The 13,432-nt window shown below is 40.1% G+C and overlaps 1 protein-coding gene across 26 annotated transcripts in view; it reads left to right on the top strand.

Annotated features, from left to right (window-relative positions):
* Positions 1-21: 21 nt before the first annotated feature.
* Positions 22-13,432, top strand: part of pax2a (paired box 2a) — a 33,887-nt gene continuing 20,476 nt past the window's right edge. For 4 of the 26 annotated variants that reach the window (XM_017308789.1, XM_017308783.1, XM_017308790.1 and 1 more), the window contains exons 1-7: positions 22-675; positions 1,882-2,062; positions 2,556-2,576; positions 2,976-3,173; positions 6,202-6,287; positions 6,402-6,521; positions 7,439-7,483. In XM_017308789.1, coding sequence (XP_017164278.1) covers positions 633-675; positions 1,882-2,062; positions 2,556-2,576; positions 2,976-3,173; positions 6,202-6,287; positions 6,402-6,521; positions 7,439-7,483 — 694 coding nt within the window. In that variant the 5' untranslated portion in view covers positions 22-632. The remainder of the gene's footprint in view (positions 676-1,881; positions 2,063-2,555; positions 2,577-2,975; positions 3,174-6,201; positions 6,288-6,401; positions 6,522-7,438; positions 7,484-13,432) is intronic. The other 22 variants (XM_008429526.2, XM_008429515.2, XM_008429528.2 and 19 more) reach the window with 9 other exon arrangements.

Here is a 13,432-nt window from a genome sequence, read left to right as displayed (position 1 = left end):
TGCGGCTTTTAGAAACAGACACAAGAGGAGAGGGGCTTCATTCTCAGTCCAAAGCTTCGTTCAGGCACAGCCCCGTTTCGGAGGTTGAGGGTGGACGCGCTGCTCTGTCTCCGCCATGTCCATGTTGTTGTTGTCATCTCCGCCCCTTATCTGACTGAAGCGCAGAGCCCCGCCAGTCCAGCACGCTGTCAGAGGAGAGAGGGGGATTTTCTCTTTTTTTTTCTCCTTTCTTTCTTCTTCTTCTTCTTCTTCTGAGTGGAGGCTCAGCGCTATATACCGGCTTGTTTGGTTTTTCCTCACGATGTCCTCCAAACACGCAGAGTGACACGAGTTTTTAAGCCAAATGTTGCTGCAGCCGGCGCGCTCTGCACACGCGTGGGTCATGCGCTGCACCTGACAAGACTTTCTTCCATACTTTTTTTTTTCTTCTTTTTTTTTTGTTTGTTTGGAAAAGGAAAACTTAACAAGAAGAAGAAGAAGAAGAAGTTGAAGAGCACCCGCGGACTCCTTCCAACGCGGACTGTGTTTACACCAAAACAAATTTATATTTCTTTTTTTTTATTCGATTAAAGCTGCACCACAAAGGCGAAACGGCGACCTCAGTCGATTACCTTTCTTTCCTTTGCTATCCCATGGATATTCACTGCAAAGCAGACCCCTTCTCGGCGATGCACCGTGAGTATGCTGAATTAGTTTATAGAGCGAAACATCTCTGTGATGTGGCTTTCATTCCGACTCAAATTAGATTACATGCGGCAGTTAGCCGACTTACACCAGTTGAAAAAAAAGGTATCTATTGATATTAAACGATTATGGCTCCAAATATATTAGTAAACTTATTTTAGAGTTTAGAAGTGCACAAGTTAAAAAAAGAAAAAAAAAAACATAAATGTTTTTTTTTTTGATAGATTCTGCATATTGCGTTTTTATTTTCTCTTCTAAAAAATGCATCATCAAACCGAAATTAAACAACTGAAATACATCAATCAGGTGGTAATCTCAAAACTGTAATTATTCCACAGAATTTTCGAGATTTGCCGAAATGTGGGGGTTTTGTTTCTGTTTTATTTTGTCAAGAGTTTTTTTTTTATTACCTTAAAATTAGCTAGATTGTAAAGCTTCCTCTGTGAAGTGACGAATTATGAACACCTCGATTTAAATACAGAGCTTTTTATTACTTGGGGCAATGTCAGCTTCATTGTGAGCAAACGAGATCTCGCTGTGTGTAAATGCACAAAAACGTGTCCCATTATTCACCATTTGTCTCATTTTAAAACGTCAGTGAGCTCAAAGTAAAACTGAGCTGTCCCACGTATTTTATTTTTTTGTCATTCTTTTCTTGTTTTTTTTTTTTTTTGTTTGTTTGTTTTTTGTTTTGTTTTTTTTACTCCATATGATATGGGTAAAAGAAGACCCGGACTGGGACTAAATTATTAATCTGTCCTCATTCGCACAATCCGCGTTGGTAATATGAGTTATCAAAGCGTATTTTAATTATTTACAATAATTGTAGCGAGGAAAATTAAACAGGTTGGAAATGTGATACGTGCGACATGTGTTAAGCTACAGAGGGAGAGATGCTCATGGAAAATATAGCCTAATTTGCAAAAAGACATGTTTTTTTTTTTATTAATATGTGTACAATAAACATTGAAATGTCCAATTATTAGGGCAAGAGTTCCACGAATTTCATTATAATAAATTATTATTACTAGTAGTATCAGTATTAAATTGATGATTAATTAGGGTCAATAAATATGTGCGTTCTTTTGAGTTTTTAGCATTAATAGAAACCTTTCACTTTTGAAACGGCCCCTGGACACACAGCAGTGTGTGTCCTGTCTGCAGGTATGTAATGTTATGTCCCCCCTCGCGTTGCTGTTGTATCCCACGCAGGGCACGGCGGTGTGAACCAGCTCGGCGGGGTGTTTGTGAACGGCAGACCCCTCCCGGACGTGGTGCGGCAGCGGATAGTGGAGCTGGCCCACCAGGGCGTCCGGCCCTGCGACATCTCCCGACAGCTACGGGTCAGTCACGGCTGTGTCAGCAAAATCCTCGGCAGGTAAAAGAGAGGGGGGCCCATCATCGAGTGTGTGTGCGCGTGAGTGCGTGCGTGCGTGCGTGTGTGTGTGAGTGTGCGCGCGCGCATGAGTGTGTCCAGCATCTTATTAAGAGTATTTAAATGCACATCCCGCCCTGTCTCAGCTTCAGCCATCGCTGACAGAGGCAGATCTTTTTCTTTCCTGCCTTTTATTTCATTTTATTTTTTTGTTGTTGTTTTTCTCCAAATATTTGGCGGATTTTGCCACCTCGCATGAGAAAAACATAATGTCAAAAAAAAAAAATAGCTGGAGACTTTCTTAAAAGTGAAGAGTAAACTTTAATAATTACGAAAAAAAAAATTAGAATGTGTTAGAAATGAAATCGTAGCACATAGCCTACATTTTATTCAGAAATTTTTACAGTTAATACTAACCGGAAAACAACGCCTGCAAACATCTAAATCAGCTTCTTCTTAAGGGCACCAATAATTTTTTGACATATATTTTTTTCAGCTATCAGAAGGCATTTCAGAGGTATTTCATTCCACACACACTGAATGTTTGTCACCAACATTTACCAATAGGTCACGGTGGCATTTGGTGCATGCTGCTGATAGTGGTGAAAATTAGAAATTTAAAAGTGTGCTCTTAAAGCATTTATTCTGTCCTGTCTGCCCCGCTCATATTTTATTTTAATTACACTCCTTTTTTGCTCGCCTTCCAGCTGACACTCAATTAGCCCCAAAACGCTCCCAGGCCAATTAATAGATCCTATTTGTGGGTAATTGTTTGCAGTAAATGTGCACAACTGCAGAACTCGATGGAATAAGCGTTGATAACATGTTAAAAAGCCACCTTCCTTATTGAGCATAACATTTGAAGTTGAACGGAGGCGGGGATCCATTCAGGAAGGCTCACTCTGTCCCCATGCAGGTACTACGAGACCGGCAGTATTAAACCGGGAGTCATCGGGGGCTCCAAACCAAAGGTCGCAACGCCGAAAGTGGTGGATAAAATCGCGGAGTACAAGCGCCAGAATCCAACAATGTTTGCGTGGGAGATAAGAGACCGACTCCTGGCGGAGGGGGTCTGCGACAACGACACAGTACCCAGTGTTTCATCCATCAACAGGTAGGCGAAAATGTTTTGTTTCTTTTTAATACACTAGAGGATTCGGTCGGTAACACAATTTACCCCCAAAAGTGCGTGAATTCATCGTCAGTCAAATTTATGGTTTTTAATTTGGTGGGCACGTTTTAAAAGAAACAGCGACTTTGAAAAAAAAAAAAAAAAAAAAAAAGAAGAAGAAGAAGAAGAAGAAATACTATTAAAGACATATACTCTGGCTGCACATATCTGGCTGCCGAGCCCTGTTCGAGGGTGGTCTCATGTGCAATTCAATCCCTCCAATGCGCGGCCCTCCACAACACGGAGGCAGCGTGGGGCCGCGAAGGATCACATCTGTCTCGATAAAAACCGATCGATACCTGCGTAACCAGATCCAGAGGCGGAGGGAAATACCGACTCAGGCGTTCGATACACGGACCACACCGTCACGGAGGCGGCGGCAGCATCCTCACTGCCACTCAGTATCCATGTCGTTCAACATAATATATGTAAAATATGAAATTATTATTATTATTATTATTATTATTATTATTATTATTATTGTAAAAGAGGAATACGAAAAATAATTTCACAAATAAAAATGATTAAATTATTAAATACCTATTTAGATACCTATTTTTCCCTCGTTGCGGGACAGTTTTGGGGTGGGGAAAAACACAATATTTTTTTTAGATGTAAGGATGCCGTTTAAAAACCCACTTGAAGGCTACAGAATTAAAGGAAAAAGTCCCGTAGTGCACGCAGTGATGAACTTTACTTAGGAGGCACTGTTCCAGAGAGCTGGTCCTCAGCATTACATTTTAATGAGCTGAAAAGAGTCTCATAACACGTCCAGCTAAATTCAAGAAAGAAAGAAAAAAAGGATGAAAATAATGAAGGAGAACAAGAAAACGACGCTTGGAGATTATTCAACAGGTTTTTGCAGTGAAGTATAATTCTCTGTTGCTCTGTTTTAAGTTACTGTTGGAAGCATTGGTGAGACGCTGCTATGAGAAAAAGGCGCCCACAGAAATTGTTTTCCAGTTTGTACGTTAATAATTAACACCACTGGTTACAGCCCAACAACTCTGAGAATTCACTCTGAGTTTTAGTCCTCTGATGTGTTCAGATATAAAACATGTGACCTGCTTCAGCTTCATCAAAACGACAAAGGTGAATTGGAAAGCATGCAACCATTCCAGGCGAAATGGTACAATGTGTTGTAAGGAGATTGTTGGAGGAGGAATTAAATGCATGAAGGAAAGGATATAGAAAAAAAAAAAACCCGAGTGGTGGTTTGTGTCATAGTGTCTGATTTCTGCTCTGTTTGACTAAAGAGCTCGGTTTTCAGCACATTTTTTCTTCTATGATTTATAAAAGATTACATTGAGACAGGGTTTCGCTTTGTTTTGTAGTCCAATGCCCCATTGGAGAAGAGAACCAATAGGAGGCTTTCCATCAACATTGATCACCATTTTTATATTTCTTTTGCTTGATATACTTTTTTTTTTTTTTTTTTTACACAAGAGCCAAACACCGAAGTCATTAACTCAACCACCCAGATTGCTTTTTCAATACGAACAACACACAACTCGAAACTAAGTCCTTGAATTTACGAGACTCCCTCAAGTTATGAGGTCAGATAACTGTTGTGGTGAGATGTTGGAAATTCAAATAAAATATTGATGTGGAGTTTTCTGGAGGAGGAGGAGGAGGAGGAGGAGGCTGCTTGCCTTTTGTTGCCCTGCCTGAAGGAGAGAGTGGTGGAGGATATAGAGAGATAATGTGGAGAATGAAAAGTCTTAGTTTAACCCTTTAGCTGATGGATTCCTGGTCACTTTGTGCATGTGTGTATGTGTGTGTGTGTCTCAGTCACCTCATCTGCACCCGTTAAAGTCTGTTCTTGACACATGTTTGCAGCCAGATGTAATTCCATGTGGGATTTATGTCGCTGTCTGTTAATCAATTATCTCATGTTCTCCTGTCTATCAAAAGATTACCATAGTCACGGTTTAATGCGATCATGTCTCAGAAGAGTCAAAGCAGACTTTACACCATGGCGGCATGATTTGGTGAAAGTTTTTCTCTTTTTCCTTGTCAGTTTAAATACATTTTCTGCTTGTTTCTTTCATACCTGTCATCATTCCAAAGCGCAGGAAAGGCTAAAACACGTTGGATGTGGCGTTGGACGCCGTTTGAGCCATCGAGACTCTATTGCTAACCTGTCACATTGAATTTGTGGATCACAATTTGCACGTGCTGTTTGTCTCCCAGCATCTGTCATCAACTTTTCTTTCTGGGAGTTACAATCAATAAGCTCTGAGCACACAGAACTTCTGAGTCCCGTGTTTAGCTTGTAAAAAGAAGTAAGAAACAGTACGGCTCAGAGATACAGAAATGGACGAGAAGATTGGAGAAAGAAAAATAAAGGAAAGCGAGGAGAAGTGGGGTTTGAGAGACAGTCGTTATGAGGTACAGTAAGGCAGCGCTGGACAGAAAAGACAGGAGAAATGAGAAAAGAGGATGGAGAGGAGAGATCAGCTTTGAGAGATGGAGGGAGAGAGAAAGAGAGTGTGTGGTGTGCAGGAGAGGGAGATTATTAGAGTTGGCCAGGTAGAGCCAGTGAAGCTGATCATTGAGGTGAATTGATGTGATTTCATGCTTTGTTTGCAAGATCATTCAGACCAAAGTGCAATGAAGACTTTCCCGCCACATCACATCTTACTTGTATGGGGGACTTTATCATATTTCTAACCTCAGAATCCAGCTAGATTGAATCCACAATCTCCAGGGGCCAGCCCTTATTCAGCTGCACACAAGGAGCAGAGATTGGCCCTAAAGCCCAGAGATTGGCTATTTGTGACGGGGACAGGCACGCATGTGAGGATACGAGCAGGCCCAAACACGGCAGGAGCGCTTTGTACATGCACAGGCATAAAGTGGACGTGATGCAGCGTGTTTAAGCGTCCGAGGCCGGTGCTGGTTTGATGTGAAATCTCCGCGCCGTGGAAACTAGCATTGATTGATCCATGTCTGTTGTTCACTTTATCAGGATTATCCGCACCAAAGTCCAGCAGCAATTCCACCCGTCCCCTGATGGATCCGTCACGCCGCTCTCCACACCCGGCCACACCATAGGTGAGCGAATGAATAAAGCAGATTAGTGGACAGTCAAATAAGACAATCGCTGTTGCCGAAACAACTCGGAAAACACACGAAACGCACACACACTAACACAGCTTTCTACACCAGTGCCCAGCACAGCCTCGCCTCCCGTGACCAGTGCCTCCAACAATCCCGTAGGATCCTACTCCATCAACGGCATTCTGGGTATTCCCCGCTCCAACGGCGAGAAAAGGAAACGGGACGATGGTAAGGAAAAAGCACAAGATCCCCTTTTGTTTTTCATCCTTTTTAATTCATCTCATCTCTCTTCTCTTACTCCACCCCCCCTCTGTGTGTGAAGAAGTTGACATTTATGACAGTTCTGCAGTCAAGAGAGTGCTTTTGTGTGTTGTCTCCAGTGACTTGTTATGGTGTTACATCAGGCAGACCCGAGTGTTCAAAACAGCCCTGTGATCCAATCAGTTTCATTTTTGCCATACAGATATATGGCAACAGAGCAGCATCTCTATCTGATACCACTGACACTGCATATAGCTGTCATTACAACTCTAATCCCCCTTGGCGAGTCATCAGCATTGCTGCCTCTATTCCCATAAAGTCACAAAAGGCAGAAAAATAAATAAATCTCCTCTGCAATCTTGATTTTTATCAGTGAACTTCTAGTCGTTTAATATTTAGCACTACATAAAAACTTTAGGGACATTTTTTTGTTTTATTTTTCTGATTAAAAAAGACAAATAAAACGTGTATTTTTACAGCAAACAAAAGCTGAGAATTGGCAAGAAAGCAGATGTAGATACACTCAAAGATTATGTGGAAGGTTTTTCAGTCCAAGCCAGGATGTTTTTTTTTTTTTTTCTCTCTTCTTCATTCCTGGGCAGAGCAGGAGAGTGGACACACAACGCCCGAGGGCTAATAGATTATTGGTTGTGCAAACAATTGGCTTTTTTTAATGCCTATGAATTAACATGTCCCCGGTGGAGGCCTGAACAGGTGTAGGAACAGACCGGTGGAGGCAGGGCAGGGGCTGTGTGTGTGAGCGTGTGTGTTTGTGTGGGCACATCATTGAAGTTGCTGGTTGGGATGATGTGGTTAAAAATGATCTCAGAGAGCACTGATGAAAACAGGCCACTTCCTTTCCTTTTATGTTTCTGTCTCTTTAGTTCTCTGGAGTGGCAACCACTTGGATGGAAGGAAAATAGGACATTGTAAGTTGAAGTTAGACAACCTTATTTTTTCTTTTTTTTTTTTTCTTTTGCTTTGCTCAATCAATCAAACCACACATCCTCTCCCCTCACCTGCAGTTTATGTCTTTACTTATTCATGTTTTACTCATAAAGTGTGGCAGGAAAATATGATATATTTTTTTCAAAAATAAGTTAAAAAATATTAAGGTAAAGTTACTGTGGAAAATAATATTTTCCATCTAAAGACAGATAGTTCAATACTAATCTATTCTCTGGGGTTTTTAATAACATTTGATAGCTGAGGTTTTTATGTTTGTAAAGAATGACAAAATTCAGTATATTCTCAGCAATTGTTTAAATCCTTAAATTATCATATGCATTGCGCAGTTTTTATGTTTTTTTAAATAGTGTTTTTTTATTAGTCAAAGCACTCAACAATGTAATTGAATTGCTTAAATTATATGCTAATGTATCAAGCTACAAGCTAACATCTTTCAGCAAAATACAATTTAATAAATACCTAGAAGTAGATATGTTTTATAGTAATAACAAGTAAAGAACATTTTTTTTTTACTTTGTTACAACTTTATGCAGACGACATATTGGTCTTTATTTTGTTTTGAAACCCCCCCCCAAAAAACAACAACACTAATTATGCATTTCATAGTTGTACCCTACATTGTAACTGTGGTCTTTAGGAACATGAGAACTGCTTTAGTTCGTGGCCATATTCTAACTTAACATTAATTCTTTAATTAATACATACATTTTTTACGTTTTAAAATCATTGAGGTAAGAACTCAGCTGCAAACTGAGCTTAGCGTGCAAACTAGTTGAATCAAGTGTGAAAGTGTTAAACTACAAGACAGATAAATAAAAATAAGAACAGAGAAAGTCCTATAAATAACCCCCCCATCCTCCCCCCAAAAAAAACTGAGTGTTTTTTTGTTGTTTTTTTTATACCTCGTTACAACTATTGGCACATCGGTGTTGGTGGTCTGTTTTGCAAACAAACAAACAAACAAACATCTCTTTAAAATGTGAAAGTGTCATATGATTGTCTCTGCATGTTTTAAATCCTGATGGCGCTCTTAATAAGAAAGAGTTGTACCGTCCTTGTACGGCTTGTGTCACAATGTCGTTGGCTAGTGCTCCTTGTGTGACTGAAGTCAGCAGTTGCCCTTTCAGGAAGAAAAAGGTCCCCATTACTGCAGGGCTGTAGAGATAATGTAGTGTGACACGCGTTATGTACACCTGGTCCCCCGTAAGATGAGCCTCAGGGACGCGGGTGCCATAAGAGCTATTAATCTGTCCTTGTCATGTGTTATTGCAAATTAAAAGTAGCATGTTACACTGGACAGCTCACGCAAGAGACGGAAAAAAAAATTGTTTTGTGAGAAAAGGAGGGATAAGGTAGGTCCTGGCAGACTCAATAATAACGGAGCAGGGATTAGTTTTAGGATTTGTGGATGCGTATGACTCCCACCTTTTGCCTGGAAATGTGTTTGTGTGAGAGTTTGTGGCTTCAGATGCTCTTCGCATCTACAACACAGTGACATTTAAAAAGAATTTGCAATTCTGCAGAGAAAAGCTATTAATTCACAAATTAACCCCCCCCCACCCCCTCTCTCTCTTACACCCCAGTCCCCTCCCTCTATCTTGGATGTGCAAGCTATTGAAAAGACAAAAGAAATAGCCTTAAGGGGGGAAAAGAGAGTCTCTGCCCTATCTATGGAGAGATTGGTTTGCATGTCTGCAAGCAGTGATACCAATTATGCCAGGGCTTGGAGTATGCGTCTCAATGCACATCCTTCCTTTGCACCCTCCCCTCCCTTCCACCATCATCGCCACCACCCAGCTCTGAATCTATCCATAGCCAGATTTATTTGTGTATCTCATTACGGGGAATGGAATGATGTTCCTGCCAAATGCATTAATAGTAAAGTAGAGGAAATTAGCCTGTTGTACAGCATGTTCTCCCTCAGTCATTTAAACCTATAGCTTGTAGCGGAAGCCAAGAAAAGTCAGAGAGGATTGGGTGACAATTGCTGAGTGTAAAAAATAAATAAATAAATAAATAAAATAAATAAAATAAATAAATAAATTAAAGTTTCTCCCATTCAGTTAGACTTTCAGGATTTAGTGCCAGCCCATTTCAGACTCAAAGTTTCATTTAATTTTTTTTCAAGGAAATGGATATAGTCAGAGCCGGCCTAGAGTATAAGCAAACTTTGAGATTTAACAGGGCCCCCACTTACCTTGGCACCCAAAGCAGACTTGAATTAAAAAAAGGACAGATTTGTAACTGTATACATACAATGGAAAAACTTAAAAAATGTAACGCTAATTATTCATTTAATTTTGTTTCTATTTCTAAGTAAATCAGTGACAAAAAATAGATTTTTCTAGAAATGCACCAGTATTACACTCAGATTTTGTTGATCAGCTATGATCAGTAAACAACATAGCAAACACTGAAATATCTGATTTTTTGGTATTTGGTAATAAGAGCTCCCAACACTTTCATCTGAAGTTGAATTTAAAAAACAAAGACTCAGGTCATTAATATGGATAGTCTCATATAATTCTTCTTTTTTTTGTCAAATATGAAACAATTACCTCTATCAAAGAATATAAAGCACATATTTCCTCTCTATTCTTTATAGTTCTTTAAAAGAAAACCAAATTTGGTCAAAATTTTAATCTGCAAGTTTCAGGAATAAACAACACTGGTACATCTCTATGTTTTTCCCCATGGCTAAAAATATTCATCTACCTCCCCTGACGCTTGAACACTTACAATGGGCTTCAGATTAAATTCTGATTAGTGACCCATACAGCAACAGCTTAATGTAAATTTAGTGCTCTCCTGGTCGCCTGACCTCAGCACTGTTTGCAGTCAGGTTGATGTGACCCAACGGCGCGCTTTCTTCTCATGGCTGGACGGAGCCCAGCGGAGCTCCTGGGAGGACAGGCAGCAGGGAGCTACAGTGATAAATTATATTGAGAAAGCAAAGGTCATAACTTGTGATTGTAGCGTGGGTGTGGGATGAGTGCAGCAGGGGAGCTGATGAGTGTGTGAGAGCTGAGAGAGAAATATAGCCTGTTCATTTATGACAAAAGAATGATCACGGTCAGCTACCTGAATCATATCAACATCGCTCAAAACCTTGAAGAAAAAAAAAAAAAATACAATTTAGATTTGTCCACATTTATGTTTGGCTTTTTCTGACGTTTTTTTTTTTTTTTCGGAGTGAATCTTTTAACACGTGTGACCCATTTGTGGAGTTTAAATCAGTTAGTGTACGGATTTGAACCTGGGCCTACACTGGTTGACTAGTCAAGCCTCTCCATGACAATGAGTCAATAGAGGATCACTTTAAAAAATAAATGCATCCAGACTGAGACGGAAAAAAAATGGAATCATGAGCGCCATAATGGCCGTGATAGCGTGCGCGCGTGTGTGAGTGTGTAAAAGAGGGAGAGAAAGAGAAAAGCGCAGGTTTGAGAGGGGGCCACAGAGCGTAACATAGAGACAAGAAGCTGTTAGGGCCCTGACAGTAGACGAGGCACAAAAGAGGTCCACACTGCTTTCCTCCCCTCCTCCTTTCTTCAACATTTCATTTCTTCTCCCATTGTCCCTTCTTCTTCATCTGTCCTTAAACGGCACGGCTGCTCTGGACCACATGTATCGCTGTAAACAACACACAATGAGATCAGTTTGAAAAATACAATATAATAAAGTGGGGACTCACTCGGTGGAGAGGAATCATGTCAGAGAAAAGTCAATTATGGGTAGCAATGCTGAGAATTAATGGAGCGACGCGTTGCTGCGCACAAGAAGGGGAGAAAAAGGCACGGGAAAAGTAGAGGATTCATTAATTGCATTTCCAGAAATACACACCCATGCAGGATGGCAATGCTAAACGACAGGCTGGTACGGAGGAGGGAGATGAAAGCAAAAGAGGACGAAAACACAGAATTGGAGATGAAAAACGAGTCATATTACCGAGCCAGGGGTGCAAAATTGGGCTTGTTAGCGAACCATTCTCACTTTAATTCAATCTTGGATTAAGATTTCGGGAAAAACAAATTAACTGAACTCAAAAACATATTTGTGTACTTACAAGTGCGTTCTCTATTCCTTTGATAGCATTTACATTTTAGCAATGAGGACACTTGGACAAAAGGATCCAGAAACCAAGTTCAGCTTAAGGGATAGTTCAGGACCTTTTGCAATTAATTAAAACTTTTTATAGTAACACATACTTTAACAAGAACAAATGATTAGATCCATGAAATAATAGTTATTCTGAAGACTTGACTTGAGCTGAAATTATTTAAACAGTAAGCTTCAGATTCAATTGGATGAAAAAGACTTTGCAACATATTGGCACCCAGCTTCGCTCTTCAGTTCATTTTAGCCAGAAAGTACTCAGTTAAAGTATTTACGGTTCAAACAGCTTTCAAAACCGCAGTTACCTTGCAGGCCAATATCAGCACAAAAAACAAATGCTGACTGAAGGTAATATTGAAGATGTCACTAGCTGCTAGCTTTGTTACTAGAAGTAGAAAAAAAAACAAAAGCAAATGATGGAAATTTTAATTGTGTTTTTTTCTTACTGGAGTTTTTGAAGTGAAGCTTTGCTAAAAGATTCGTTGGTTAATGTCTTACCTGCAGTAGATAACTCTATTTATGTCTGAATTTATTTCAAAACCAGATTAGCTGGTCCAACAGGGTGAAGCTAACGGTTAGTCCAAGAGGTGCCAATACCAAAAGGGACTTTTTACATCATATAATAAGTCTAAAGTGGAAAACAAATGTCACTGTGGTTCACGCAAACACGATTTTTGACAAATACTTTATTGTTTGTCCAAGACGGGACAGAATCTTACCTTTGACAGGGTTTAATTTAAAAAGACATATGTTCAAAGACAAATCAAAATAAAAAATAAGTACAATGTAACCCACATATGTACGAGGAAACTTTAAACCACTCTCATGTTTCGAATGGAGACCTGCTCCTGCCTTCAAATCCCATGTAAAAATCTGAGACTTTTTTTTTCATAGGATTTGAAGGCAGGAGGAAGTGCGCTATCAGTGATTCACCTCTGGGAAACAGATACTGAGATCAAAACGTGTGAATTGTTCCCGGGTCTTATTAAAGAGAACAGTATGACAATGCTGCGCGCATGCTTCCATTTATTTCAAACTCTCTTAGCCATCTTCAAAAGATAAAGTCTAAATAAAATGTTATCAACGCCTCCTCAGTCCTTGCAGTGAGAGCAAATATCACGTCGACATCGCTGTGCCTGCTGACTGTCAGTACATTGGTTGGTGGTGCTAAATCGAATTAATAAAGCTCTTAAACACGCCACAACATAACAGGATCTTAACAGCCATGGCAGAGTTGCTGCCTCTCTGCTTCCCTCCTCCCCCAACCATCACCACCCCACCCAGCTCTCTCCTTTCCGCTTCAGAGGTTTCATAAATATAGCTAGCTTACAGGGAAGGAGTGTTCACCCTCTGGGTATACCGGTTTGTTTGTGCTTGCTCTTTTTTTCTTTTTTTTTTTTTTTTTCCTTAGCTCAACAGCATTTTAAAAATCATCAACAAATGATCCACAATTTGTGATAGCATCATTTTACCTATCAGCGCAGGACCAATACGCGAAGGGCTGGCTCGCAGCCTCTGATCTGGGAAAACCCCACATGTCATTGATTTATGGAGCGTGCCGGGCCGTGTGTAGGAATTCATTTGCCTTTCAAACAAGCCTCCTCCTCTAGTCTTCTCCGAGTTATCTTATCTCAGGAACAGGAGAGATGAAAGAAGGACATTTAGTACCACTGTGCTACACCAAGTCCGTTTTGTACTTGCAACTGTTATCATATGAGCAGTGTGTGTTTAAGTTTTCTTGTGATGCTTTTTTTGACTTGTTGGCGCATCATCCACGCCACCTTATATATATA

Source organism: Poecilia reticulata, linkage group LG15 (genome assembly GCF_000633615.1).
Source record: "Poecilia reticulata strain Guanapo linkage group LG15, Guppy_female_1.0+MT, whole genome shotgun sequence".
Taxonomy (NCBI): Eukaryota; Metazoa; Chordata; class Actinopteri; order Cyprinodontiformes; family Poeciliidae; genus Poecilia; species Poecilia reticulata.
This window is presented reverse-complemented; position numbering and strand designations above follow the sequence as displayed.